The 25,843-nt window shown below is 59.7% G+C and overlaps 3 protein-coding genes across 3 annotated transcripts in view; 2 read left to right on the forward strand and 1 right to left on the reverse strand.

Annotated features, from left to right (window-relative positions):
• Nucleotides 1–1,689: 1,689 nt before the first annotated feature.
• On the forward strand, nucleotides 1,690–14,629 carry ETH_00026470 (nucleoporin FG repeat-containing protein, putative; the record flags this gene model as incomplete). Its single annotated transcript, XM_013373715.1, has 11 exons — nucleotides 1,690–4,604; nucleotides 4,733–5,017; nucleotides 5,133–6,075; nucleotides 6,203–11,614; nucleotides 11,765–12,073; nucleotides 12,169–12,678; nucleotides 12,852–12,944; nucleotides 13,062–13,189; nucleotides 13,312–13,393; nucleotides 13,717–14,060; nucleotides 14,176–14,629. 11 exons carry the CDS (start codon nucleotides 1,690–1,692, stop codon nucleotides 14,627–14,629), a joined length of 11,475 nt encoding a protein of 3,824 aa, XP_013229169.1.
• A 1,220-nt stretch (nucleotides 14,630–15,849) lies between these two features.
• On the reverse strand, nucleotides 15,850–20,611 carry ETH_00026475 (uncharacterized protein; the record flags this gene model as incomplete). Its single annotated transcript, XM_013373716.1, has 5 exons — nucleotides 15,850–16,138; nucleotides 16,362–19,570; nucleotides 19,696–19,787; nucleotides 20,078–20,227; nucleotides 20,413–20,611. 5 exons carry the CDS (start codon nucleotides 20,609–20,611, stop codon nucleotides 15,850–15,852), a joined length of 3,939 nt encoding a protein of 1,312 aa, XP_013229170.1.
• Nucleotides 20,612–21,991: 1,380 nt separating this feature from the next.
• Nucleotides 21,992–25,843, forward strand: part of ETH_00026480 (uncharacterized protein) — a gene marked incomplete at both ends in the record, with an annotated part of 4,992 nt that continues 1,140 nt past the window's right edge. The window contains 2 exons of the mRNA XM_013373717.1: nucleotides 21,992–24,172; nucleotides 24,352–25,809. Coding sequence (XP_013229171.1) covers nucleotides 21,992–24,172; nucleotides 24,352–25,809 — 3,639 coding nt within the window. The remainder of the gene's footprint in view (nucleotides 24,173–24,351; nucleotides 25,810–25,843) is intronic.

Here is a 25,843-nt window from a genome sequence, read left to right on the forward strand (position 1 = left end):
AATCAACGCTGTACAACGTATACACTTGAGATCAGAAAACGAATCCAGTACGCGTGTGTTGCTACAGCAGCAACATTCGCAGAAGAAGCTCGTAGGGAATTTTCATTGGCGAGTGAAGACGTGCTGAGTGTGAGACCTTAGTGAAGTTTCCTTTCAGGGTTCATTGAGGCCAGCTCGCTAATTACAAGTCTTAGCATCAGCTCATACGTGCCCTCTCGAGGGAGCCTGCATTCAAGCTGAGGCACCCTGAAGGTTGCTCTAGTATGACACTCGGGAGAATGCTTTAGTATGAGCTTTTAAGAGGAGAGTTCAGTAAAGGCTCTTCACAAGGACAGGAAGTTCAAATGCGAATTTGTCTAGGCCGTGAATGTCTGCTCTTGCCAAAGGCTGGTATCATGCACTTGACAGATGAATTCGCGCTTAGCAGCCTCGCTATGCGTTGTTACCATTAACCAATATCTTTGTTTTATACCTGTCCTGCTGCCTCAAGTGGAGGTAGCTCGTCTTAAGTTACGCCATTAGCGCCTAATCAGGGATTCCAGTTCAGTACCCTCGCGCTACGAGACCTACTGGGAGAAGAGCGCTTCAGATTTTGCTCTGTGCGTTCCGCCGTGGCCACGATTTAAAAGACAAAGGGCGGGAATCCAAACTCCACAGGGCACTGCAAGCGACAACCTGTAGCACCGACTTACACCTTGAGGCAAATACCAACTACAAACAGTCTCGGAATGGTCCACTCAATAAGCACAAAAAAGGTACACGGCCGCTGAAGAATGCCAGGCTTTCCTTTGTGGCCATTTCCAGCCACCCATGTCACTGCATAGCAGGACCATGGGTGGCGCAATTAAATGTTAAGTGTGAACAAGTTCAATTCTATAGTGTTAATGCTCCGGAAAGCTTATTTGCTGTAGCGTTTGCCCACTACAGCTGGTCTCTTTGTCGTCCCTGTTGTTTAATCCCGCTGTGTAAGCCAGTTCATAGTGCTGACAACACCCTGCACGACTTCTCCTGAGCTTCGAACCCTAGACCCGAGATACTGTGTGTTACCCTGAATTGTGAACAAGAAGGCACGCTGGAACCACTAAAAGGCTACGCGAACCGCTTGGGGCCCTTGGGTCCCACGTGAAGGCCCTTACAACTGGTGGGGGCCCCTGTGTGTTTTCTCCCTGCAGCCTACTAAAAGGGCTTGGCATTCAGGCTTCGGTTTGCGTCAGCTAAGAATGTGGTAAGGCTCAGAATGTCCCTTGGAAGCTGAGAAAGGCAGAGCGCGCAAACATGCAACGTCTGGGGCTGTCTGAACACCAGCCCCTGCATGCGGGGAGGGACTGATCTGTGGGAAGCTTGGAGCTTCTTATGATGGATAAGAATATTTGTCGGGTTGCTTGGCTGAAAAATTTCAGTGAAAGGGAGGCTGCAGCAGCGGGGACACGGGGAACTCAGCAGCAAGAGCAGCATCGGCGCTCGTGTCTGCGGCGCTCCCCCAAGCTGCAGCTCCCAGCCACCCAGAATCAAGCTACTAAGCTGCACATAGCCGTGGGGAAGGCCGGGGCTCAGGGGCTCAGGCTTGGCGGTTGCTGCGGAGCAGCCCTGGGGGCCTTCAATCAGCCATCTTCGGCGTTGCTGCTGCTGCCGCAGCTCGGCAGCAGCTTGGACTCATCCTAACAGCAACATGCAGCGAAGGAAAAGCCAATGAGTGGAAAGCAGCCTCAGGAGCCTGCAGCTGCAGGCTTCTCGGGGGGCCCCGGGGCCCCCGCCGTGGCGGCATCGGGGCCCCCAAGTGATTTCGAGGTCTCTGCTGAGGTGCGAAAGTGTCTCGCCTCTTTCCGGCACTTGAAGGAGCTGCTTCTGTCGACCTCCACTAGTCCTGGGCTGCTGCAGCAGCTGCTGCAGCAGCCAGCGCTGCAGCAACGCATCGTCGCGCTGCGGTCCTCGTTCCTGTCCAGTGTAGACAGAGCCTTACCCCCGTCTGTTTCTGCTGCTACGTGCAACGCCATACAGCTGCTGCAGCAGCAATGGGCTGAGGCGGTTCGCTCGCCTGGTTCTGGAGGGGCGACGCCGTCCCAAGTCAGCAGTGGGAGCAGCAGCAGCAGCAGCGGTAGCAGCAGCAGCAGCAACAGCAGCAGCAGCAGCAGCAGCGGCGCTGCATGCTCGTGCTGCTCGGTGCCTTCTGAAGCAGTGTTGTATGAGCTTCTATCAGCGTACGTGCTGCGGCACCACAGCGGGCAGCAGCAGCTGCTGCTGCCGGCCTTCGAGGCCTCGCAGCTAAGAGAGACTGTCAACCCCCGGAATCCCCAAGTTCTCAGGGAGCTCCGGGATGTTCTGCAGGACGAGCAGCTGTGCATGTTTTGGTGCATCAACTTCATCTTCATGCAAGCTGCTGGCAGCAGCAGCAGCAGCAGCAACAGCAGCAGCAGCACCAGCAGCAGTAGCAGTGGGAACCAAAAGGGAGCGTCGCTCCAGCAGGTCTGCAGAGGCTTTGCCACCATGCTGCTGCAGCAGCATCAGCTGGAGGCGAAGCTGCTGCAGCTGTACACGCAGCTCAACGAGCAGCCGGACCCCTCCACCTGCCGTTTCAGGCAGCAGCAGCAGCAGGCCACGGGAAGCAGCAGCAAAGACGGCAGCAAACGAGCTGACGACGCCGTGGCCTTCGAAGTCCACGAGTTGCTGCAGCTAAGGGAGACGCTGCAGCTTCAGGAGGCTGTGGTACTGTGCCTCGCGTCCGCTTGCCGTGCGGCTCGAGCCCTAGGCATCAGGAGCAGCAGCAGCAGCAGCAGCAGCAACAGCCTCAGCTGCTCCAGTGAGAGCCTATATAAGTACTGCTCCCTCGTGTATGAAGATCGACTTTGTGGGGCCCTAGCTGCCCGCAGCAGCGAGCGGCGGTCTCTGCTGCAGAGCCGCAGGCTGCTGCGGCAGGCGCAGCAGCTGGGAGGTTCTTGCGCTGTTGCTGCCCTATGTGGCATGCCGCTGCAGCAGATTGTTGACATTTTCTGCTGCAGCAGCAGCAGCGGCAGCGGCGAAGCGGTCCGCAGCTTTGTGGAGGGGCCCCGCTTTGCTGCGCTGCACCGCGATGTGATGAGCAGCTGCCTGCAGGGCCTCCGGGAGGCGCTGCAGCAGCAGCTGCAGCGCAGCGGGACCGCGGGATCTGCAGCAGTTCCTCAAGGCGGAGAGGTTTACTCAGACTTGCTCTACAGCTGCTACATTGACCACCCCACAGCAGCGCCGCTGCTGCTGGCTGCCCATGCTGCTTGCCTGGCAGGGTACAAGAAGCTGCGCAGCAGCAGCGACAGCAGCAGCAGCAGCAGCAGCAGCCTCACGGATGAAGAAATCGATCTGTTTGTAGGGCAAGCAGCGGAGCTTGTGATGCCTCTGTTGCCGCATGCTTTGCAGCAGCAGTTGCTGCAGCATGAACTCCTGCAGCAGCAGAGGCAGCAGCAGCAGGACCCGTTGCAGCAGGACTTCGCTACACAGCTGCTGCTGCTTCTCGATGCTTGTCTCACCGTCTTCCCGCTGAAAGAACTACAGGGGCACGAGCTGTCTGTACACTCAGCGTGCGAGCTGTTGGCGCTGCTGCCGAAGCAGCGTCAGCGCCTTTTCGGCCTGCTGCAGCAAGAGGGGCTGCTGCTGCAGCAAGAGGGGCTGGTAGAGCAGCAGCAGCGACAAGGCCGAGGCTGCAGCAGCGGCATCCTGCGGCTCTTTCAGGCTTACGTTTCTCTTTTTCCTTACGGCGCGCACCTCACCCTACAGCTCCTCACAGCCATTCTCCCGCAGCCGCAGCCGCAGCAGCAGCAGCAAGGGGAAGAAGCAGACTCTGATATAGTCGACGTTGGGCCCGCGCTGCAGTACTTGCAGCTGCTGGCGCAGCCGCTGACCTCTTTGCTGCTGCCGCCGATCGACGGCTTGGTGTTTGCTTCCAGCACAAGTGAACAGCAGCAGCAGCAGCAGAAGCAGCAACAGCTTGAGTGTAATGACAGCCTTACGGTAGACACAGGAACGGCGTATGTTGCAGCAGCCCCGATTCCTGTTGAGCCTTGCATGGCACTGCTGCTGCAATTGGATCTGCAGCAGAGCCAGCAGCAGCAGCAAGGGGGATTTGATGCTGCTGCAGCTAATGGAGGAGTCATGCACTGGTCATTCATACCTTCAGGGAGCTCCGGCAAAGCAGTGCAGCTGCCGCTTTGGCGGTTTCTTCAAGTAGCAGCAGCGAATGAGGCAGCTTTACAGCAGCTGCTACAGCAACAGCGGCAACAGCAATACGAAGAAGAGAGCATCGAGGTACAGGATGACCCGTTCACAACGCCTAGCGCTCGGTCGCAGCAGCAGCAGCAACAGCAGCAGCCGCAGCAGCAGTTGCAGCAGGGCTTCTGGTGCCTGCAGATTGACGGGTGCCGGCTTGAGCCAGTCAGCCTGCGCTACCCAGCTTGCACCGACAACAGCAGCAGCAATAGCAGCACCTTTGCAATCCATTGGGCGCTGGGGCCCAGCAGCAAAGGCACCAGCACCAGGCGGCGCTTTTCGCTGCTGAAGGGTGCGTGGCTGCTGATGGATTTGGGGCTGCAGCACCAGGCCAGCGATGCATGCGGGGCCTTGCCTCCCCCAGCTTTTAAGTGAGTGGCGCAGAAGCAGAGAATAAAGAGTAAAGGGCACAGGGGGTGGGAATACGACGACTTGCTGTGCTTGCTGCTTGCTTCCGACTGCTTGACTGCTCCTACCATTACTTTTGCGGCTGCTGCAGGGCGTTTGTTGCGGCCTGCGCGCTGTGGGCTCGCGTGGCTGCTTGGCCTGCTGCTGCTCGGGCAGCAGCAGAAGCGTTTATAGCGAATGAAGTATATGGATACTCTCTAGAGGGTGCAGCAGCAGCAGCAGCTCGAGCTGCTGCAGGAATGGGCGACACATCAAGCAACGACGCAAAAGGAGCTGCTCCTTTCCTGTTGCTGCCGCGGCTCTACGCACTGACATGCCTTGCTGCCACCCGCAGCCAGCTGCGGCTCCTGCTTCCCGAAGCCCTTAGTGCACTGCGGTGAGTTGCCATGCTTTGCTTCTGCAATCAGTGCTGCTGCTGTTGGCGTCGCTGCTGCTGCTGCTGTTACATTTGCCAGAGCGTCTTTTCCCTGAACTTGCGGGCTTTGCTGCAGGTCGTGTCTGCTTCCCTGCTATGTTGTTGACGTTGACCGGTGCCTGCTCTTCCTGCAACAGCAGCAGCAGCGGGTGCCTTGCAAGTGCCTGGTGGAGCTGCCGCTGCAACACCACGAACTGCTGCTGGCCCCAGAGTTGCTGCATTCTGGGTGGCAGCTGCTGCGGCTTTGCTGCGCCCCACCACAGCCGCAGCAGGGCCAGCGCCGCTGCTTCCTGCCGCTTCAGCAGCTCCTTGAGGCCCTTGTTGCTGCGGCACAAGAGGAACGCCAGCTGCGCACTTACATAATACTACGGAGTACTCTCTTGTTCGCTCTGCAGTTGCTTCTTTCAGTGCCTCCTGCTGCGTGGACAATCCCTTGGCAACAGCAGGGCTTGCTGGCAGCAACAGCAGCAGCAGAGGGACTCGAACAGCTGCAGCACAGCAAACGCCGACGCAACAGCAAGAGTGCCTCCGCAGAGTGCGGCTACGTTTTGGAGAGCGCCACATCTGCTATTGCAAGAGTTGATGCTTCCCTTGCTCACGTGTATCTGCTACCACAGCTGCAGCAGCAACAGCAGGACGCAACCGACGAGCAGCTGGAAGCAGCAGCGCAGCAGCAGATCCGGGACTTCGCTGGCATTTGCAACTTCGCTCTTTGCAGCGTCTTCGCCCGCATGGGTGCTTGGGGCTTTTTGCATTCGGAGGAGCGCTGCGACATTGCGCAGCTTGTGCTGCTGGTGGTGCTGCAGCTGCTGCCGCTGCTGCACTGGGGGGCTCAGCCTCCCTCGGGAGCAGCAGCAGAAAAGGTACAGACACTCCAAAGCCAGAAACTTCTGGCAGCTGCCACAGGCAACGAAGAGCTGTCTGTACACCTGAAAGGCGACGCTGCATCCCCCAGAAATTGGAGTGACGCAGTTTCTGTCCGCGCTGCTGCCCTGCGAGGCTCTCACCGGCAGCTGGAGGTGGGACTTCGTGCTGCCGCTGCTGCTGCTGCTGTTGTGGGTGCTGTTGACAAGCGTCCGTTGGTCTTCCCCGCCAACAGCCTCTGTTGCTGCTGCTGGTTCCGCTGCTTCTGTTTGTCTGCTGCAGTTAATGGAGGCGTTGTTGACCTCCCTTGCTGCAGCAAACCTTCCAGAAGGGATCGCTGCTGTTCTTCGCTGCAACATTGTTGCCAAGACAAGTGCGGGATCTGTCCAGTCGGGGGTCCCGTGGGACAGCAACGCCAGCGGTCGCAGCAGCAGCAGCAGCAGCAGCAGCAGCAACAGCGATAACAGTAGTGGAGCACATGCTTTAGTGAGCTTCTCTTGTCCGGTCCTTCGCTTCTACGGGTCTATGGACGTCATCTCGTTTGCGGCTACTGCGCATTTGTCTGCTGCTGCTGCTGCGCTGCTGGCAACCCCACCGCTGCAGCAGCTTCCAGAGCTGTGCTCCTTCCCGGAACCTCCAGGATTCTTCTCGAAGCAGCCACGGCTGTTGCAGGACCATCAGCAGCAGCAGCAGCAGCAGATGTATTGTGAGTTTCCTGTTTCCCTGCTGCCCGATGCTGTCTTTCTAGATCCGTACACTGCGGCAGGCCGCTGGTCTGGACAGTGGAGCTGTTCGCTGCTGCAGCAGCAACTACCTTTCACTGCAGCCGCGGCTGCAGCAGGAGGCGCAGCAGCCGCAGCGGCAGCAGCAGCCACCTCTGCTGCTGCAGCAGTGGCCCCTTGCAGGGAAAAGTCGCAGTGTGTCGTCCTTGGGGCGTTTGAGGCCCTGCACCACATGCTGCTGGCTGCATGCAGCCCCAGTTCCGCTTTACTCCTGCAGCGCCTCGCTGCCGAGCTGCTGCGCCTTTCTTTGCAGCAGCAGCAGCAGCAGGAACAGCCCGGCGGTCTGTTGTCACCCTCCGCAGGTGATGGCCTCCCAGGGCACCAGGGGGACCTTCTGGCATCGCAGCAGCAGCAGCACTTTTTCTCGCTTTTTGCGTACAGCGGCGTCAACTCATCAGACTGCATCTTGAGCAGCAGCAACAGCAACGGCAGTGACCTTTGGGGGCCTCCGGATCGGCTGCAGTCTGCTGCAACATTTGCGCAGTCTGTCTTTGCCTTTATAGACTCACGGGTTAAAGTAGCCGCCGTCTCTGTGCTCACGCTGTTGTGTCTACTGTGGAAGCAGCAGCAAACGCTGCAGCAGCAGCAGCGCCAGCATCAACAGAAGCAGCTTCGTTCGCTTCTTCAAGGCTCTGGTTACCCGGGGGCGCAGCAAGATATGCCACAGCTAAAGCCGTGGGTGGGCCGCTGCTCAAGCAACAGCAGCAGCGCTGTCTTGTGTCTTGCTGCTGCTTTGTCATTCGAGCCGGATGACCTGCAGCTGCTACTGCAAGACAAACAAAAGCAGCAGCAGTCTGAAGCAGGGAACATAAGCAGCAGCAGCAACAGCAGCAGCAGCAGCAACAGGCGATGGATTCGACGCCTGTACACCAACAAACTTGTGGCGCGGCTGCTGCGGCACTTGTATGCGAAGGAGCAGCAACTGCTGGAATATAGGTTGCTGCTCCTGCAGCTGGTTCTGCTGGCTTTAGACAGCCAGCAGCAGCTTTTGTTGACTGGTGAGGAGTCTGCGTTTGCTGCAACTGTGCAATTCTCACAGCAGGTGCTGCTAGACGTGCTGCAGCAGCAGAAGAATCAGCACCGAGAGCAGCAGCAGCAAGGTCTTGTTTTGGGACAGCTGAAGGTCCTGCGTCTGGCACTTCTGCTGCTGCAGCAGATAGCTTGCATTTACAGACCCCGTGCAGCCCTGGAGCAACTGAGGCAGCAGAGCAGCGATACAGGGCTCGACCCTTTGCGCAGCAGCAACAACAGCAGCAGCGCAGCAGCAACAGATTCATCAACCACAGCAGCGGATTCACCTCGTGGCCCCGGTGGGTGGGTTTTGCTGCTGCAGATAGGCCAATTGCTGTTGCAGCAGTGGCAGCAAATATGTTGGGGCAGAGGCCGCTCGTGGCTTGTCGCTGCAGTGGAGCAGCTGAAAAGCAGCAGCAAACAACAGCAGCAGGTGAATTACAACGGCAATGGCCTCTGGCCCCAGGAGCTTGCGCAGCAGCAGCAACAGCACCAGCAGCAACAAGGTGCTTTGCCTCTGCGGCGCATGCAGCCACTGGGTGCCGCAGCTGCGTGCGCCAGCAGGCTACTCTGTGCCGCTGCAGTTGACTTGCCGCTGTATGCGCGCTGCGACGGCAGCAGTCCGAGCAGCAACAGCAGCCGCAGCAGCAACAGCAGCAGCAGTGCGGAGGAGCTACAGCACGAGGACGCAGAGGACGACGATGCGTGCGCCCCGCTGCTTGCTGCTGTTGAAATATGCGGTGCGATGCAGTCACTCTGTAGCATTGCGCGATCGCAGCTGCGTTTTCTGCCTGCTGCTATTCGGAGAAGCAGCAGCAGCGACAAAGGCGGCAGTTGTGGCAGCCGCAGCAGCAGCAGCTACGACGACGCGGGGGAGTACGAACAGTTTTTTGTCTGTCTGGAATTTCTCTCCTGCGACAGAGGGCTTTTTGAGGCGCTGTTGCCCCTACAGCCGCTGGAGCAGCAACAGCAGCTGCAGCAACAGCAGCACCAGGAGCAGCAGCAACAGCAGCAGCTGCAGCAGCTTAACCCTGGAGTAGTGCCTCTGCAGAGCGCAACGGAGTGCTGGCAGAGGCTGCTGCAGACGGCTCCTGAGGAGTTTGTCGAGCTGCAGCTGTCTGCTGCAGGCTCCGTTGCTCGTGCATTTAGCGCCGGCGCATCTGGCAGCAGCACAAGCAGCAGCAGCAGCAGCAGCGGCATCGGGCCAGTCGTAACGACCAACATGAAGGAACAGCGGGGCTCAGAAGCAGAAGGCAGCGCGCTGCTGCCGCAAGAATTAGAAAGAGCTTGCGTGTGTCTGGCAGGGAGGGGCCAGTACGGCGTATCTTTTGGTTTGGAGGGGAGGCTGCTGCTGTTCCTGTCGCTGCACTGCAGCTTGCAGAAGCAGCGGCTGCTAGGAATGCGTCTGGGGGAGATGTGCCCGGCCGTGGAGCAGCAGCAGCAGCAGCAGCAGTTGCAACACGTACTACTGCAGCAGTGGGTCTGCAGACCCTGGCTGTTGTCAGGTGTAGTCCCCAGGGCCTCAGTTGGCGCATCATTAGCTGAGGCGCAGCAGCTGCTGCTGCAGGGGCTCACGAAGCTGTTTCTTGCATGCAGAGACGTGGCAGTTTATCCTCTGTACATCCCCAAAGCCTGCAGCAGCAGCAGCAGCAGCAGTGGCAGTGGAGACGTTGAGGGGCACCCTAGCCCTGAGAGGCCCCCTTTTGCTCCGCTGCTGCTACCTCTGCTCTCTCTGCTTGCTGCAGTGCCCAGGCAGCGGCAAGACTTGCTGCAGCGGCGCGGCTTCTACGAGGCTGCTGCCTTTGCTGCAGAACAACTGCTGTGCGCTAGCTGGTGTACAGATATTCGCGCCAGTAAGAAACTGCCCCTGTCAAGCAGTAGCAGCAGCAGCAGCAGCACTGCAGCGGACACCAACAACAGCGCCACAGCTTCGCAGCAGCAGCAGCAGCAGCAGGCTGCTTCTGTTTCCCTGGAGCCGCTGCTTGGCCCGGGAGGAGTCACATTCCTGCCTTCTACTGTCCAGGCGGCTCTGCTGCAGTCGCCGCAGCTGCAGCATCCACCCGCAGCAGCAGCCCAACTGCAGCAGCCTATCCCCGACGGCGCCTTTTCAATTCCTAGCAGGGATGTGCTGCAGTGCCTCTCTGGTTTGAGAGGCCCAATGGACAAGCAGCAGCAGCAGCAACAGCACCCAGGGAACTTACTGTGTGATGCTCTCAACGGCGCCCTTGCAGTAGTTGTTCTTTCACAGGATGCACTGCTTAGCTTGGAGGCGCAGGAGCAGCTGCAGCTACAGCAGCAGCAGCTCCAGCTAGAGCAGCAAGGACCCGATCTAAGACGGATGCTGCCAAAGGAGTTACTTAGCCTCGCTGCCGCTGCAGTTGATTTTTTCGTCGTAGCCTCGGGCGTCTGGACTCATTTTGCACTGCAGCAGGAGCAGCAGCCGCAACAGCAAATTCCGCAGCAGGGAGGACCGAGGAAGAAGCAGCATCGCCAAGACAAGCACGACATAATGTGGCAGCGGTGGCGCAGCACTTTAGCAGAACTCCTTTGCGGCGTGCTGCAGTGCGCCCGGCGCGGCAGAAGCCTGACATCCCGTGCGGCGGCAGCAGCAGCAGCAGGTACCGCAGCAGCGGAGACGACAGGGGTGTCCTTTGGGGTGACAGAGAGCTACCTGGAAAGCATTTCACAAGTGGAACAATATCTGAGTCCTGCGCTGCTCTCTGCTGCCAGCGCTCTGCTGCTGCATGCGCAAGCAGCAGCGCTGCTGCTGCAGCGGCAAAAGTCATTTACTGCTGAAGGAGCGCAACTGGATCAGCAGCAGCAAGCAACTGGGGCAGCATCGCAGAGACCAGCAAGTCTCGCGGCCCCCACGTCGCTTTCTCCATCAGGCTCCACAGCTCCATCAGTAGCAGCGGTAGCAGCGGCACGTCCTCAAGTGCCGTTTGCTGCCTGGGAAGCAGCCCAGAAGCAAGTGTCTGCTGCAGTCTCAGCAGCACTGGGTTCGCTGCTGCAGCAGTGCGCTGCGGAGGTATCTGCTCTTCACCTGTACAGCTGGCCTGACTGCAGCAGCGGAAGCAGAGTGGCAGCAGCAGCAGCTGCCGCTGCATCTTCTGGGTCTGGAACGCCTTTGTCTTTCTTGCTGCACATGGGGGGAGACGCCACCGCTACAGCAGCAGCAGCAACTCAGGGCAACTTCGACGACTCGAAGCGCTGCCGCGCCATTGGCGTCAAATGCCTTTTTTTGTCACAGCTGCTGACGAGCGGCTGCTGCCTGCCTTGGAGCGGCTTCGTGTATGAAGGAGGGCCCAGCGAAGGAGCAGGGGGAGCAGCAGCAGCAGCAGCAGCAGCAGCGGCAGCAGCTCAAGGGAGGGTTGTACCTGTTGCTGAGCTCCTCTTGCGGGAAGGCTTCTTCCATCGTCTGCTGCTGCAGCAGCCTCTCATCTCCCTTGTGTCCGTGGGAGATGCCTCTGGGGGGAGCGCAGCACCACGGCCCACTCGGTTTGCATACGATGTTGCCTGCGCAACAGCAACAGCAGCAGCGGCAGAAGGAACTGTGGCAGCTACTCTTATGCGGCGCTCGCCGGCGCATCTAGTCTATTGCCAGGTGCTTCAGCTGCTGCAGCAGGTGCTGGAACATCTGCAGGAACACCCTGAGCAGCCGCAGCAGCAGCCGCTGCAGCAGCAGCAGCATGCGCAGCAACAGAGCCAGCAGCAACACAGCGTCTCGGAAGAAATCGTGCGGTCAGCCTTCGGGCTGCTGCGCCTGCTGCTGCCCCGCCTGCGCTACGTGTGCAGCAGTTCCCTGCAGGGAGCCCCCTTGGCCCTTGCTGAGGAGGCGCTGCTGTACGTGGGCATCATGCGGCGGCTTCCGGCGTGGCAGTTGACCCCTGTGGACTTGCGAGTACGGCTTGGGCTGCTGCTGCTGCTGCTGGTGCTGCTGCTGCTGCTAATATTTGGTCTTCAGGTACCGGCGGCTGCGGCCTGTGGAGACGTTTGGTGATCCCACAGCACCCCTTGTTTCTTGCTGCTGCGTCTGCGTGTTCTGCTGCAGCACGTGGTGGGGGCGTGGCTGATGGCAGGACGGCAGCTGCTGCAGCGCAGCATGAGAGCTCTAGAGGGAGCACTGCTTGCCGGTGTGCAGCCGTTGCGGCCTTCGAGCTTGCTGGAGTGCTGCAGCGCCCAGCAACAGCAGGGAGCTCTAGAGCTGCTGCTACAGCAGCAAAAACAGAATTGCTCTCGTTGCGCAGCACGCCAAAGCGCAGACAGCCTCGAGTGCAGAGCATGCTGCAGCTGCTGCAGCAGAGTCAGCGGCGCTGCAGCAGCCAGTGCCCGCTCTGGGCTGCCTTCAGTTCTGCAACAGGTAGGCCAAAACACATGGAAGCGCGTCACAGTTCAGCAACAGCAGCATACTGTGGCTGAGATTTTTGAGTGTGGTTTGTGGCTGCTGCGTTTCAGCGTGGGCTGATGCTGCTGTTGCAAATCATCAGCGGCTTCGTTTCAGCTGTACAGACACTGCAGCTTGTACTGCCTGTCTCGCACCAGCTGCCCCCTCCGCCTTCTCTGCGGTTACCCCTGCAGTGCAGCAGCAGCACCACGGCTTCTGCTGCTCTTTCCGTTACCCCTGAGCTGTACTCGCAGCTACTGGGATCAGATACAGCGGGCAGCATTGCTGCTGCACGTCGACTGCAGCAGCAACAGCAGCAGCAGGAGCAAAGCCCTTCACTGGTGCTGCACCCAGGCGGTGGGGGTGACAGCAGCGCAGCAGCAGGAGACAGCACGGAAGAAGGCGTCTACTACAACACACCTCCTGTGCCGATTTGGCTGGGACTGCTGAGGGGGTCCCTGCTGCGTGCTGCGGGGTCACCGAGCGATGGACGGGCCGCAGCAGCAGCAGCAGCAGCAACTGGCGGGCCCTTAGCGGAAGTGCAGGACGACAGCTCCTCTACTGAGCTTTCTTCAGAATGGGTGGGTGGAGCTCTGCTTGCTGCTACGGAGAAGCAGATAAAGAAACACTGGGGCAGGCAGAGACATATCAGCCAGTTCCATATAGACACGGGAGATATTTTGCTGCTACTGCTCAAGGCATGATGTTTCTCAGTCTACTGATTTTGCTGCTGCTGTTGTTCGTGCTTTTGCAGTTTGGATGCCTGCTGCAGACGGTCACCAGCGCGGCATCAGTGCTGCAGAGAGCCCGCGACTTGGGGCCGCAGCTGGAGAGAAGGGTTTGCTGCGTAAGTACCAGCAGCTGCAGCAGCAAGCAGACCGGATGCAGCAGGAGCAGGCAGCAGAAGCAACACCAAGCGCAGTACATGGCCTGAGTCTGAGAGTGCTTTTGTCTGTTGCTGCAGGTGCTAACTGCAACAGGGCAGCGGCTACTGCCCCTCTCTTTAATGCTGCAGCCTGAGGGACGGCCAATTCAGCTGCAGGAGGAGGCGCCGCCGCAGCCGGAACTCACCCCCAGGAGAAGCTGCGTCGCGTAAGGGGCAGCACATTCACCGTTGCATTAGCTTTTGTAGGGCTGCTGCTGCTGTTGCTGCTGCTTCTGCTGCTGCTGATAAAAGGCGGTTATATTGCTTTTTGGATTCGACGTCTCTGCAGCTGCGCGGCCTCTTCCGCCGTCTCCGTGGCCGGCCTTTCCTTCTCCCAAGGCGCAGCAACCAACGTGTTCCTGCGGCAACGGGTCAGTCCTCCCTGCTAGTGGTGGTGCTGCTGCTGTCGCTGCTGCTGCTGTCGCTGCTGCTGCTGCCGCTGCTGCTGCTTCCGCTGCTGTTGCTGCTGCGGCGGCGCAAATGTTCCATCACGTGCATGTTTGAGGCTACATACCTCCAGGCATAGCGTGAAAACGGCTGGCTCGAGGCAGTCAGCGCCTATACAGCTGCTACCGCGATTAACCATATTGGTGCTTCGCCTGCTGCTGTTGCTGCAGTGCCTTTAATGCTTCGTTTGCTGCTAGGGGCGCAGCTGTGGATACTCTTGCTCGCCATGCTTTTGCGTCGGCTGCAGGGAATGAGCCCCTCGCTGCGGCGAGGATCCCAAGCAGCAGCTGCATTGTACGGTAGGCTGCGGGTGAGGCAGGCCCCGTGCTGCTGCTGCTGTTGCAGCAGCAGCCAAGCGAAGGCTGCAGACGCTGCTGCTGCTGCTGCAGCAGGAGGAACAGCGCCGTCCTTCGTCGGGGGTACAAGTGGCCCCAGCTTCGCCGCTGCTGCAGAAGAAGATGGCAGCTGCTGGAGCTGTGACAGAGAGCTGGATGGCCTGCTGCCCCCTCTTGTCACTTTCGATGGGCTGCAGCAAATGATAGATACGACACTGCAGCGCGCAGCAGCTCTGGGAGCGTCCGTGCTGAACAGGTCAGTCAGAAGCAGCAGCAGTGGTGACTTGCTGCCGTTTCTTCGCCTTTAAAAAGATAACGAGGCAGGAGAAACATATTGAGCTGCTGCTGTGCATGTGAAGCTGCTGTTACAGCCTTGTTGCAGGGAACGTGTTGCTGCACCACGAGGAGACGTCGCGGCAGTTTGTATCGCTGCTGACTCGCCTTGCTCGGCAGCAGCGACAGCAGCAGAGCCGGCAGCAACTGCAGCAGCAGCAACGCAAGAACACGCTTAGCAGCAGCGGTCCGTTGTCTGTGGTGCTGCAGCAGTCGCCCAGCAGAGGAGGCAGCGTCATTGGAGGAGTCGCCGGAGACTGCACCCCGCACCCTTCACAGCAGCAGCAGCAGCAACAGGAGCGGCGGCGGTCTAGCCTGGGGGCTGCATCAACAGCAGCAACAGCAGCAGTGGAAACTGACAGCAGCAGCATCGCCTTCTTTGCGGCTCTACTGGACTTCAGCCGCCGGCGATTGGCTGCCCACGAGAGGATTGCCCAGAGACTGGGGCCCTACACCCCTCTCCTACTGGCTGTCCCGAACTCGAAGACTTGAGCTTGGTGACACTGCTGCTACTGCAGCGGATGCGATGCTCTAGCAGTAAATGTGCAGGCTGCTTCCGGCCCGCAGCGCTTGTGCCTTCTGCTCCTGCTGCTGCTGCTGGACACGCTGGAGAGGCGCGTCAGCGCACACAAACACGTTGTACAGACAGCTCGATAGGCCGGTGGGCCGGGGTGTCTGTACGGGGCTCAGCTTGATGTGCCCCTCTGCTGTGCAGCCAGGGGGCTGCCTGCATGCAATTCGTAAGGGCCTATATGCAGCCGCTGCAGCAGAAGCCGCTGACGACGCGGCCCAACCGAGCAAGGTTGAAGGCTGATTCCGAGGCTGTAGCTGCGCCCCGGCGCCTCCGGCCGCTGCTGGGATTGCCAAGAGAGGCAGGGGAATTGAGACGCTCACTAAAATTTCGACTGTTTAGCTCGGGGTGCGTGTAGTGCGAGACACAGGGCGTCCAGTGTATGTACACTGCAGCCCGTGGTAAGAGCTCAGGCGAGAACAGATAGCCCCGAGCAGCAACAAAGAATTGCTAGACAGCCATTCTAGCTTGGCCTTGGCCGCAGGCAACTCCCCATTTCCTCTACTGGGGGAGCAGGCCTGCTCCCGAAGTTGCTGGCAAATCAGAGGCCACCCCAGAAGCAGCACCACCGAGCTGCAGCAACGGCGCCCGTGGGCTTTTCCAGTGCAGAGCTCTTTTGTGTTGTTACGGCGGCCTCTACACTGCCGCGAGCTCACTCAGCTGCTGCGCGGCGGGCCGGCGCTGCTGTGCAGCCTCACCATTTCAGCACATGCATGAACTGACCCTCCGCGCTGCTGCCCCGGGGGCCCCATGGGGCCCCACCGCGCCCACACGAGCTCGCAAGTTGTGCATAGGCGCGCCAGCATTCAAAGAGAGTACTACTGCCATGGAAATAAACTCAGTTTAAATGGAATTAAATATCTGAGTAAGTGCCTGTAGATGTAAATATGTGAGAAGACTACGTTCAAATGATACTAAAATATGTGAATAAGTGCTTGTGCATGCTGCACTGCGCTATCCGCACACCCTCCCCCAAGCAAATCCGCTCCTGTTGCCCGCCTTTGATCATTGCGAGTTTCTGGTAGTCTCTGCGCCACCCAGCCAGCCAACCAGCTGGGGGCGCTGCAGCAGGCTACATGGGGCTGCAGCGTGCTGCAGCTTGCTGCAACTTCCGTTGCAGCAGCAGCAGCTGCTGCTGCTATCATTGATGCTTCTGCGCCGTGTCTGTCTGCTGGGAAGGCGCCTGCGCAAACCTCATTAAGTTCATCAGCAAACGCCGCTTAGGCAGGGGCTGCGGCGAAAGTGCTGGGGTTTGGATGCCCGAAGCCGCTGCAGCTGCAGCTCTGATGCTGCTGCTGCTGCTGCTGGTACTGCTGGCGCTGCTGCTGGCGCAGTTGCTGTCATTGCTGCTGTTGCTGCTCACGGACCCCGCCGGCGAACACGCCCAGCGCAAGGGGTCGTGCAGCAGGTAAAACGGGAACCAGCCCTTCCTGAAAACAAACGGAAGCCAATGCAGCAGCAGATGGGAACAGCCAAGACACTGCACGAACACAGCAGCAAGACAATACATGCAGCGCAGGGCTCTCATTGCGAGACGCCCGAGACTTTCGCCCCCGCTGAAGAAAAGCACCGAGCGCAGCAACAGTCACAGCAGCAGAACAGCAGCAGGAGCTGCAGCAGCAGCAGTATGAGCAGCAGCAGCGTGAGCAGCACCTGTGGGGTTCTCCTTGGATGCCGCCGTACAACCATCCGCTCTTGTGGTGTACATACACCTCTACTCTCTCTCCTCTGTGGCACCGTAAAAGCACCGAGGACGCGGCAGCTGCTGCAGCTGCTGATTCACCGCTGCTGCTGCTGCTGCTACTAAAGCTACCCCGCGCCTCATCCATGCGGCACGGGGGTGCGCATATTGAGGTTCCCCCGTAGCACACCATGTCCTGTAGCAGCAGCTGCTGCTGCTGCTGCTGTGGGGGCTGGCCCGCTGCAGCAGTGAAGCTATACGAGCTTCCCGGTGACTGCCGCTGCCGCACGTCTGCGTGGGCGTACTCCTGGTCTTGCTGCTTCTGCTGCAGCTGCTGCTGTTGCTGCTCATCCAGCAGCAGTTCGCCCCCCCAGCACCACTGCAGCTGGCAGACCTGAACTTCAGAAGGTGTCACCTGCAGGACAGCGCACGCTGGCTGCTTCTGCTGTTGCTGCTGCTGCAGCTGCTGCAGCTGCTGCTGGGACTCCTGTAACTGAGAATTGTATTGCCAGCAGTAGCACCCATCCCCACAGAGCAGGCCAATGGTGCGCGCAGCACATGCTGCTGCTGCTGCTGCTGCTGCTGCCTCGGGTTTCTGCAGTCCCGCTTCATATTGAGAGGCATCCGGAAAGTACTCTCTCTGGTGCTGTTGCTGCAGCCCTGATGATTCTGCTGCAACAGATAAAGCCGAAGCACCGACAAGGCCGCCCATCATGCCAGAAGCAGCAGCAGCTGCTGCTGCTGCTGCCTCACTTCCTACCGGCGCCATTTGCCGAGCTGGAGGATACCATGGGGCGCACGAGCTGCGCAGCGTCTGAGAGAGATTCGCACTGCTGCTGCTGCTGCGGCTGTTATCAGCAGTGCCGCCGCTGCTCCTTTGGTGCATGACCCAAGGCCGCTCGCCTTCATGCTGCTGCTGCTGCACGAAGTGCAAGTAGTTTTGCTGCTGCTCCTGGCGCTGCTGCTGCTGCTGCTGCAGTGACAAGGCTGCCAGCTGTTGATGGCTTCCCCCCAATATACACGAAGCAATGTCCGGCAGGCCCAAGGCGCCTCCGCCTGTGAGGCTATCTCCGCTGTCTTCATTTCCCTTGGGGCTGCATGCAGCAGGTCCTCTTGCTGCAGCTCGTGCTGCTGCGGCTACTGCTCCCGCTGCAGGTGAGGTCCTTGTTCCTGAGGGCGGCGTTGTGCCAGCTGCTGCCGCCGTCTGTGTTGCTGCTGCTGCTGCTGCTCCTCCGGGCAGGAAAGCCTCACGCAGCTGCTGGCCACGAAGGTACTCCGGGACTGAGCTCGTGGGCCCCGCTGGCCCCGAAGGAGCTAGCGCTTCACAGCTCGGCTGCTGCTGGTGCTGCTGCTGCTGCTGCTGATGCTGCGCGTGGTGGAAATACGGGTGTTGCAACTGCTGCTGCTGCAGCAAGTGCTGCTGCGGCTGAGCAGCGGGGAAGGGCGGCCAGTTGGACACAGGCGTTTCTCTCGGGTTGAAGGACCCTGGCATGCGGGAGGAAGCCCGGAGCCCTGGTGCTGCTGCTGTTGCTGCTGCTACACTCCCCGTTGCTGCACCTCCAGCAGGAGAAACAAAGTAATCACTTCTTGCTTCCTCCGCTGCTGCCGCTGCTCTTGGCCCAGCGGAAAAAGCCTCTCCGCTGAAGCGCAATAGGGGTGCAGACGAGTTGCTGCTGCTGCTGCTGCTGCTATTGCCCGCCGTCTGGCTCAAGCTGTGAGTCCTGCTTGAGCCTTGAAAGCTGCTGCTGCTGCTCCTGCTGCTGTCGCCGCTGCCTGTTGATGGGCCAATAGGAGGGCAGCCAGGCGGAACCCAGTTGCTGTTGCTGCTGTTGCTGCTGTTTTTGCTGCCGTCGTGGCTGCTGCCCGATGAGAACATGCGGCGGGTCCTGCCGCTTGCATCCAGTGTTGCTGCTTCTCTGGGCGTTGTTGCCAATGCTGACGCTGCTGCTGCTGCTGCTGCTGAGTTGGGTGACGCTGCCCCCTCTGCTCCACAATAAGCCGGCGACTGCTGCGGCTGCTGCAGTTGTTGCTGCTGCATGAACGTAGCCGCAACAAACCGGCCGCCATAGGCCTGTCTATCCCTTTCAAACCCCCTCTCGTGATGAATTGTGGCATCACTCCCTGTGCTGCTGCTGCCGCTGCTGCTGCCGCTGCTCAGCCCCAGCGGCACGTGCCCGAGATGCCGCCCCTCTGCTTCGGGGCCGCTGTCTATAGTTGCAGAAGCAGCAGCTGCTGCAGCTGCTGCTGTCCTCCTAGACGCGTTGCAGGGCGAAGATGTGGCAGTACTGCAGCGAGAGACCAACGGCTGGTGAGGGGCTTCCTGCTGCTGTTGCTGCTGCTGCTGCTGCTGAACATCGGCGCTGCATGCAGCTAATTTCGGGGCAGCTGTGGCTGCCGTTTTGTGCAAGTTCGCTGCAGCAAACCGATCGTAAAGCCCTCCTGTGCTGCTGCCACTACTGCCTGAACCCCGACTCTGCTGCAGCTGCCGCTGCTCTCCGTCCTGCGACTCTTGCTGCTGAGTTTGCTGCTGCTGCAACTTTCCTGGCTGCTGCTGCTGCTGCTGCCGCCCTGCCTGAAAACGAATACGGGCATCCGAGCTCCTGACATTCGGGAGACAAGAAAAGCCAGCAGCAGGTGGCGCTGCTTTACTCAGGTCTGCTGCTGTAAGCATATTGAAGGGTCGGGCGGGTCGGGCCAGTTGCTGCTGCTGCAGCTGGAGCTGCTGCTGCTGCTGCTGGATCAGCAGCTGCTGCTGCTGCGGCACGGAGCTGCAACTCACGCCGCACATGCTCGCGCTCTCTGGAGTGCTGCTGCTGCTCTCGCTGGAAAAACTATCTATGCTGCGCCGCCTGCCATTGTTGCTGCAGGGGTCATCTGCACAAGTGCTGCTGTCACTGAGGCGGCAGCTGCCGCTGCCGCAGCAGCTCGATGCGCCTTGCTGCTGCTGGTGCTGCAGCAGCACTGCATGCAGCTTTGGGTCTGCCGAGTCTCGAGACGCCATTAAGCTGCCGCCCAGCCACGGATGCACAGCAGCAGAAGCAACCGCTGCGGCTGCTGCTGCTCTGGGAGCAGCCCCTGTAGAGGGAAAAGCGGCCCCTATGCTGCTGCTGCTGCCCTGCTGCTGCTTGACTGCAGCAGCGGCCACAGCTTGCTCCTGGACTTCCTCTAACTTGCACGAAGCCTGAAGGAACACGTGCAGCACCAGCAGGAGCAGCTGACACACATCTGCAGTGTGCAGCAAGCTGCTGTGGTTGCTGCTGCTGCTGGGCTTCTGGCTGCTGCTGCTGCTGGAGCGAAGGAATATACCTGTCTAACAGGGTATGACCCAGCTGCAGCGGCTGCTGCTCCTGTATCCGCTGTAGCATGGCCACCGTCCCGAACAGCCCACGCTGCAGCAGCTGCAGCAGCACCCAGCAGCAGCAAAAACATTAAGCGAAGCGCTGGTTGCAGCAGCCATCACAGCAGGAAAAGAACAGTGACACCAATGAAGCACATGCAGCAGCAGAAGCAGCAGCAGCAGCAGCAGCAGCAGCAGCAGCAGCAAGCAGCTACAACTGTGCAGCAGCAGCAACGGAACCGCTGGCCGGGACGGTGGAGCAGCAGCAAGGACGCTGCAGCAGCAAGCAGCAGTAGCAAGCAGCAGCAACAAGCAGCAGCAGCAAGCTGCAGCGCGGGGTCGAGAGCCTACAGGCGAGCTGCTGCTTTAGTCCCTGCAACTTGTGCAGTGTGTCTTCAAGGGCTCCCTCGCCTGCACGCGGCAGGGCCCCTCGCGGGGTCGCCGTTGTTGTTGCTGCTGCTGCTGCTGCTGCTGAAGCCCCGTCAGCAGCAGCCCGGTACTCTGCGACAGCAGCAAAACACAGAGAGCGCAGCGAGTAGGCGTCAGTGGAAGTGCGCCGTGGACACGGTGGCCAAGAAATACCGGGCTGCTGCTGCTACTGCTGCTGCTGCTGCTGATGGACTGTAGGCGGCGTCTGCAGCAGCGGGAGCAGCAGATGACACTGGGGGGGCAGCCGGCTGCCTGACCTCTAATGGAACTGCGCATTGCCTCTGCTACCGCTGCAGTCGCGCGCTGCTGCTGCTGCTGCATACTCTGTTGCTGGGCGTGCTCCTGCTGCTGCGCACGGGCCTGCAGTAGCTGCTGCAGCTCCTTGTCGCAGCCGTCAAGCCACCGCTGCAGTTCTCGCTGCTGCTCCTTCAAGTGCGCGCGCTGCTGCACTGCCATTTCTGCAGGGGCTGCTGCGGAGGAGGAGGAGGAGCTAACGCTCTAAAAACGCTGTGTGAAGTTGGCCTAGTCAAAGAGGCGCAGCCCGCGTCTCTGCTGCTGCAGCTTGCCCGCAGCAGCCGAGGCAGGATGTGGGCCGGGGCCAGCAGCTGGTGCTGCCGTAGGGGTGTGAGCTTGGTTTAAGTTCTGTGCTGCTTCAGCAAATGCTGCAGCTGCACGGACGAGGTTGGCGGCCGGTTTCTAGGGCAGCGACTGGGACGGCCCGGCCCCCCAGTGGCAGGCAGGAAGCTGCTGCTGCAGCAGCAGCAGCAGCAACGGGACTCCCGCGATATTTCCTGTTGCTGCGGCCACAGCACAGCAGAAATCGCTGCTGCAGCTGCTTCAGTTGCAGCAACTGCAGCAGCCCTTGTGCAGACTATAGAAAGATAGAAAGAATGATCCGACACGGCAGACGGGTCCTGCTGCCGTTCGCGCTGCTGCTGGTGCTGTAACTACGAAGAAGGTACAGACGCAAGACAGAATAGAAGGTGTTAGGACAGGTGAGAAGCCTGCGCTGAATTGCAGAGCCGCTCGGGCGGAGGCAGCTGCTGCTGACGCCAGAGCAGCAGCAGCAGCAGCAGCGGCAGCAGCAGCAGCAGCACAGCAGCAGCAGCAACTGCTGCTGCTTTTGGGGGTAGGCGACGAAACGTAAAAGGAGACGTAGATGCCCAAAAGTATGCATTAGATGTTTAAATTTCCTTTCTCAACTACTTATTTGGCGCCGACTATACAGTTTCCCAGCAGCAGGAAGACGAGCAGCAGCTGCAGCAGCAGCAGCTCGGAGTCGAGGCTGCATGGGAACGATCAGTGACCGTTGGGGGCTAAGGCAAAGCCTTAGAGTTTCCTCCCTAACCGAAATTCTCCTCTTCCCTCTAGCTAATGAATGTTAGCTCAAATGGTCTGTTTATGGTCTATGACACCTGCTACACCTGCTGCTGCTCCCTTAGCTGCAGCTGCTGCTCAACAAGGGGGGTCAGGCGCACAGAGGGACTGCCGGGATTCCCCTTTTATCCCGAGTTCTTCCGTTTTTGTGAGGCCCCCAGTTCTCTGTTCTGCAAATTAGGTTTTTAATGACTCAAAGGAGAAGTGCCTTGCACGTGAAAACCGCTGCAGCAGCAGCTGGAACCCCGAGAGAGACACGCAGCCTAGCTGCAAGGCGGCTGCACTAGATGCTACTTGTGCTGGTGCCTCCAGCCCGCAGACAGCACTTACATTCAGCGTGCTTTAGAGTGCTGCGTTTTTGCTGCACTGAGCAACAGCAGCAGCAGCAGCTCACTGGCCGCGCAAGCCACCGCTTGACTCACCTCATCGAGACAGAGGCGCAGCGGCAGCTCGTTCCTCATGGAGCAGCAGCACAAACAGCTGCTATTTTCTGCTGCATTAAGACAGGAAGAATATAAGCAGCAAGTGCGCGAGCAAGAGAGGCTGAAATCAACAGCACCCACGCACGCAGCACCGCCACTCAAGCAACAGCAGCAGCAGCAGCAAGCCGAAGGCCAAGCCCATCCAGCAGCCGTGCTGCCTCCCCGGAAGCAGCCACAGCTGCCGCAAGGGTGCCTGCTGCAGCTTCCGCAGGCCAAGCAGCAGCGGCAGCAACCGCTGCAGCGAGAGCCGCAGCACAGCCAACGCCGCGCTGTATCCTCAGGGTCACCTCCGGGCCCCTCCCCCATAAGGCCAGTAGCAGAGGGCCCCATCAGAGAAGATAATTGCCAGCATAAAGGAGTTTTTTGCCTCTTAAGTACACCAGAAGACTCGGGAAATAAAGCATTGCAGAAGGAGTCCCCAGCTCCTCCTTCGTGGACGTTTACAAGAGCAGCACGCGCCTGCAGCAGCAGCAGCAGCAGCAAATGCAAGGACGCAAGCCGCAGCGGCAGATATGCCGCAGGGGTGCGGGGCCAAGCAGCAGCGTCCACTGGGGCTGCGAGAGTTGCTGCTGCTGTTACTTCTGCTGCTGCTGCGGCAAGACTGCGCAGCAGAGAACGCCAAAGGCCCCAACTTGCGTCCCGCAGCTCGTTAAGGCCCCAGAATAGTGAGCAGCATCTTCAGCAAAAACAACGCAGCCTAAACGCGCTTGGACGGCCTCTTCGTGAGTCCTCTCAAGTCTGTCTGCAGAGTCGCTTGTTGCTGCGGCTGCAAACAGCCCAGCAGCAAAGCCAGCAGCAGCAACGGCAGCAACACCAGATGCTTCGCCAGCGGTGTAGCTGGAGCGTGGCGTCTTTCCTGCCTCTTAGAAAAGAAGCTGCTGAGGGCCTGCTGTCCCTGCGTGCGCGTTCGCTTGCTGCGGCCCCGCAGCAACAGCAGCAGCTTCCATCGCTGCAGCGGCCGCTGTCATTCCAAGAGGAACTGCTGCTGCTGCGGCGGCTGTGGGAAGCAAACCATGCTGTGTCAACAGCAGCACAGCGACAGGTAACACAGCGATCCCAACAGCAGCAGCGGCAGCATCGGCAGCAGCAAACAGACGTGGTCGATACGCTGCTTCTGCAACAGGTATTAGAGGAAAGGACGGCTGAGTCCACTCGCGCAAAAAGACAATTGCTGCTGTTGAGGCAGCTGCAGCATCAAAAGACGAAGTTGGAGCTGCTAAGGCGACAGCAGCAAAGCTGCAGCAGGAAGCTGACGCAGAAGCTGGCACCAGCAGCGCTACGGTGGTGGAGAAGCAACAGCAGCAGCAGCAGCAGCGGGAACGCGGGGGCAGAGAGAAGTGGAAAGGGGCCGCCTGAGTGTTTGCTCACGGGCATTTTAGAGGGGCCCCACTTACCCCTAGAGGGAGAGCTTTGGCTGCGGCGGCTGCACTGGGAGCTGAATTTTGAGATTAGACAGTGGCAGCAGCAGCAGAGCAGCGGCAGCGGCAGCAGCCGCACCAGCAATAAACAGGTGGTCACTTTGCTGCAGCTCATCAAGAAGAAATGCGTGAAAAGGCGCAGAAAGAAAGAGACACAGTTGAGACGACAGGCAGTCTCGAGCTTTCACAAGGCGAGCCGCCAAATGACGCTGTGGGCCAGCAGCAGCAGCAGCAGCAGCAGCAGCAGGAGCTGGTTTACTTTGCATGCACACCACAGGGTAGTGAGCATATCGGGATCAGGGGAAGTCAGGATCTTCTCGTCTTCAGCAGCCTCGTGGCAGCAGCAGAACGCAGTTGTTGAGCCATTTGAGCTCTTTTTTGACACCTGCAGCAGCTCAGATGGCAGCGAAGAGCTGCAGCAGCCGCAGCAGCAACAGTCCAAGGCTCAGAACAAGCAGCGAAAAAAGCAGCTCCACCGTTTGCTGCTGCGGCAGTGGAGCCTACGGAAGCCTCGAGCGAGCGAGGCTGAAACAGCTCCTGCGCTAGCTGCACCAGCAGAAACCGCAGTAGCAGCAGCAACAACAGCAAAACCAGAGAGCGCACACTGCAACAGCGGGCAGCTGCATGGGTGCAGCGGGCCGCTCCCAGCCACATTTGATATCCTGCACACGAGTGAAGACAGGGGCAGCAAACTGACTGCTGCTTCTGCTGCTGCTAAAGCCAGCCCCGCGTTCTCTGAGGTGCTGCGTAAGGCAAGTTGCCAGACATTCAGACCTTTTCTGTTGCCCACTTGCTTTTGTATGTCTGCCTCTGTGACGCTGTCTTCCCCCGCTGCTGTGGGCTTGCCGCTGCTGCTGTGGGAGCTGCCGGCGCTGGGCCGGCAGCGGCTCTCGCTGCTGCTGCTGCTGCTGCTGTGCAGGGTGTGGAGCATCTTAACGCTGCTTTCTTTACCGGTTTGCAGCTGTTTGCTGCAGCTAATTGTTTTCTCTGGTTGCTCTGCCGCGGTGCTTCTTTGCTGCAGCTGCGACTGTACCTTCGAAGAGGGTCACGGCAGCAGCTGCTGCAGGAGCAACAGCAGCAGCAGCAAAGGCTGCGGCAAATGCTGCTGGACGAAAGATGCCTTGCCTTAGACAGACACGGCACTTCAGCTGACGCCGCGCTTCTCGCCTGGAGGGGTGCGCAACTGGCTCACGAAATCTTTGTTAGGCAGCAGCACGTGCAGCAGCAGCAGCAGCAGCGTGAGCGGCAGGAACAGCAGCAAAAGCAACTGCAACAGCAGCCGCCGCAGCAACAAGAGTGGCAGCAGCCGCAAGACTGTTTCCTGGTAGAACCAGGAACGGATCGCACACCGCCTGGCAGCAGTAGCACCAGCAGCAGCAAGAAGACGCCTGACTGCAACACGCAATACCTTGGCGAGAAACCTGAGAGGGGCAGCTGCTGCAGCGGCTGCAGCCGTTGCTGCAGCCGCTCAGTAGGCAAAAGCGGGGGCCACCCTAGGCGAAGCTCAAGGTCCTTATCTTATGACTTTCCTCGCAAGCACCGGCTTCCCCTAAGCAGCCTCCGCAGCTTGCCTGTGGGGAGCAGCAGCTCTTTTTGGAGCCACCGGCGCCGCAGCAGCTGCCAGCGCAGCAGCAGCGACAGCAACTTCTGCAGAGGCAGCAGCAGCAACGCGGATAATGTGTTGCCACCGTATGTGCGCAGTTTGCCGGATGCAGGCAAAGCTTGCGCTAGGCTGGATGCACTCCAGGTCGAGAGAGCATGGAGCAGCAAGAGCTTCAGCAGCAACAACGGCTGCAGCGACAGCAGCAGTAGCCCCTGCTGCTGCCACAGAAGCAACTGCAGCAGTAGCAGTAGCAGCAGCAGCAGCAGCCGCTGCGGCTGCGGGAATGAGGGATGCGATCGTGAGGGCGTTTTAAACAAATCGGCTTCATTCAAGGATGTGCTGCGGCTGCCCATTAACTGGGCACGAAGACTGACTAATATGGGCAAGAAGGAGTCGTACAGAAGAGGCGCAGTAGCAACAGCAGCTTCCCATAAGCTGCCACCGCTGCAGCAGCAGCAGAATCGACCGCCTGCGGACGAACTTGGGCTGTCAGCAGACAGTTGCAGCAGTGGACTGCAGCACCAGGTGCCAGATGCAGAGCTGCAGCACCAGCAGAAAGTCTCTACCGGGCTGCACGAGGAGGCACAGCAGCAGCAGCAGCCAGAGCAGCAACAGCAGCAGCAGCAGCAGCATTCAAGACAGCAGCAGCAGCAGACAGCCACTACAGAGCGAACCTGTGAGGACGCAGCTCTCAGCCTGCTAAAAGCCACCTTCGAGCTGCACCGCGCAGGGCCACATACCCAGGGGTTGCTGTTACCACAGGCGGGAGCAGATGTCCCTCTGCTGCACTTGCTGCGGCTGCAGGAGG

This window comes from Eimeria tenella, genomic scaffold (genome assembly GCF_000499545.2).
Source record: "Eimeria tenella Houghton genomic scaffold, Eth_scaff17, whole genome shotgun sequence".
Classification (NCBI taxonomy): Eukaryota; Apicomplexa; class Conoidasida; order Eucoccidiorida; family Eimeriidae; genus Eimeria; species Eimeria tenella.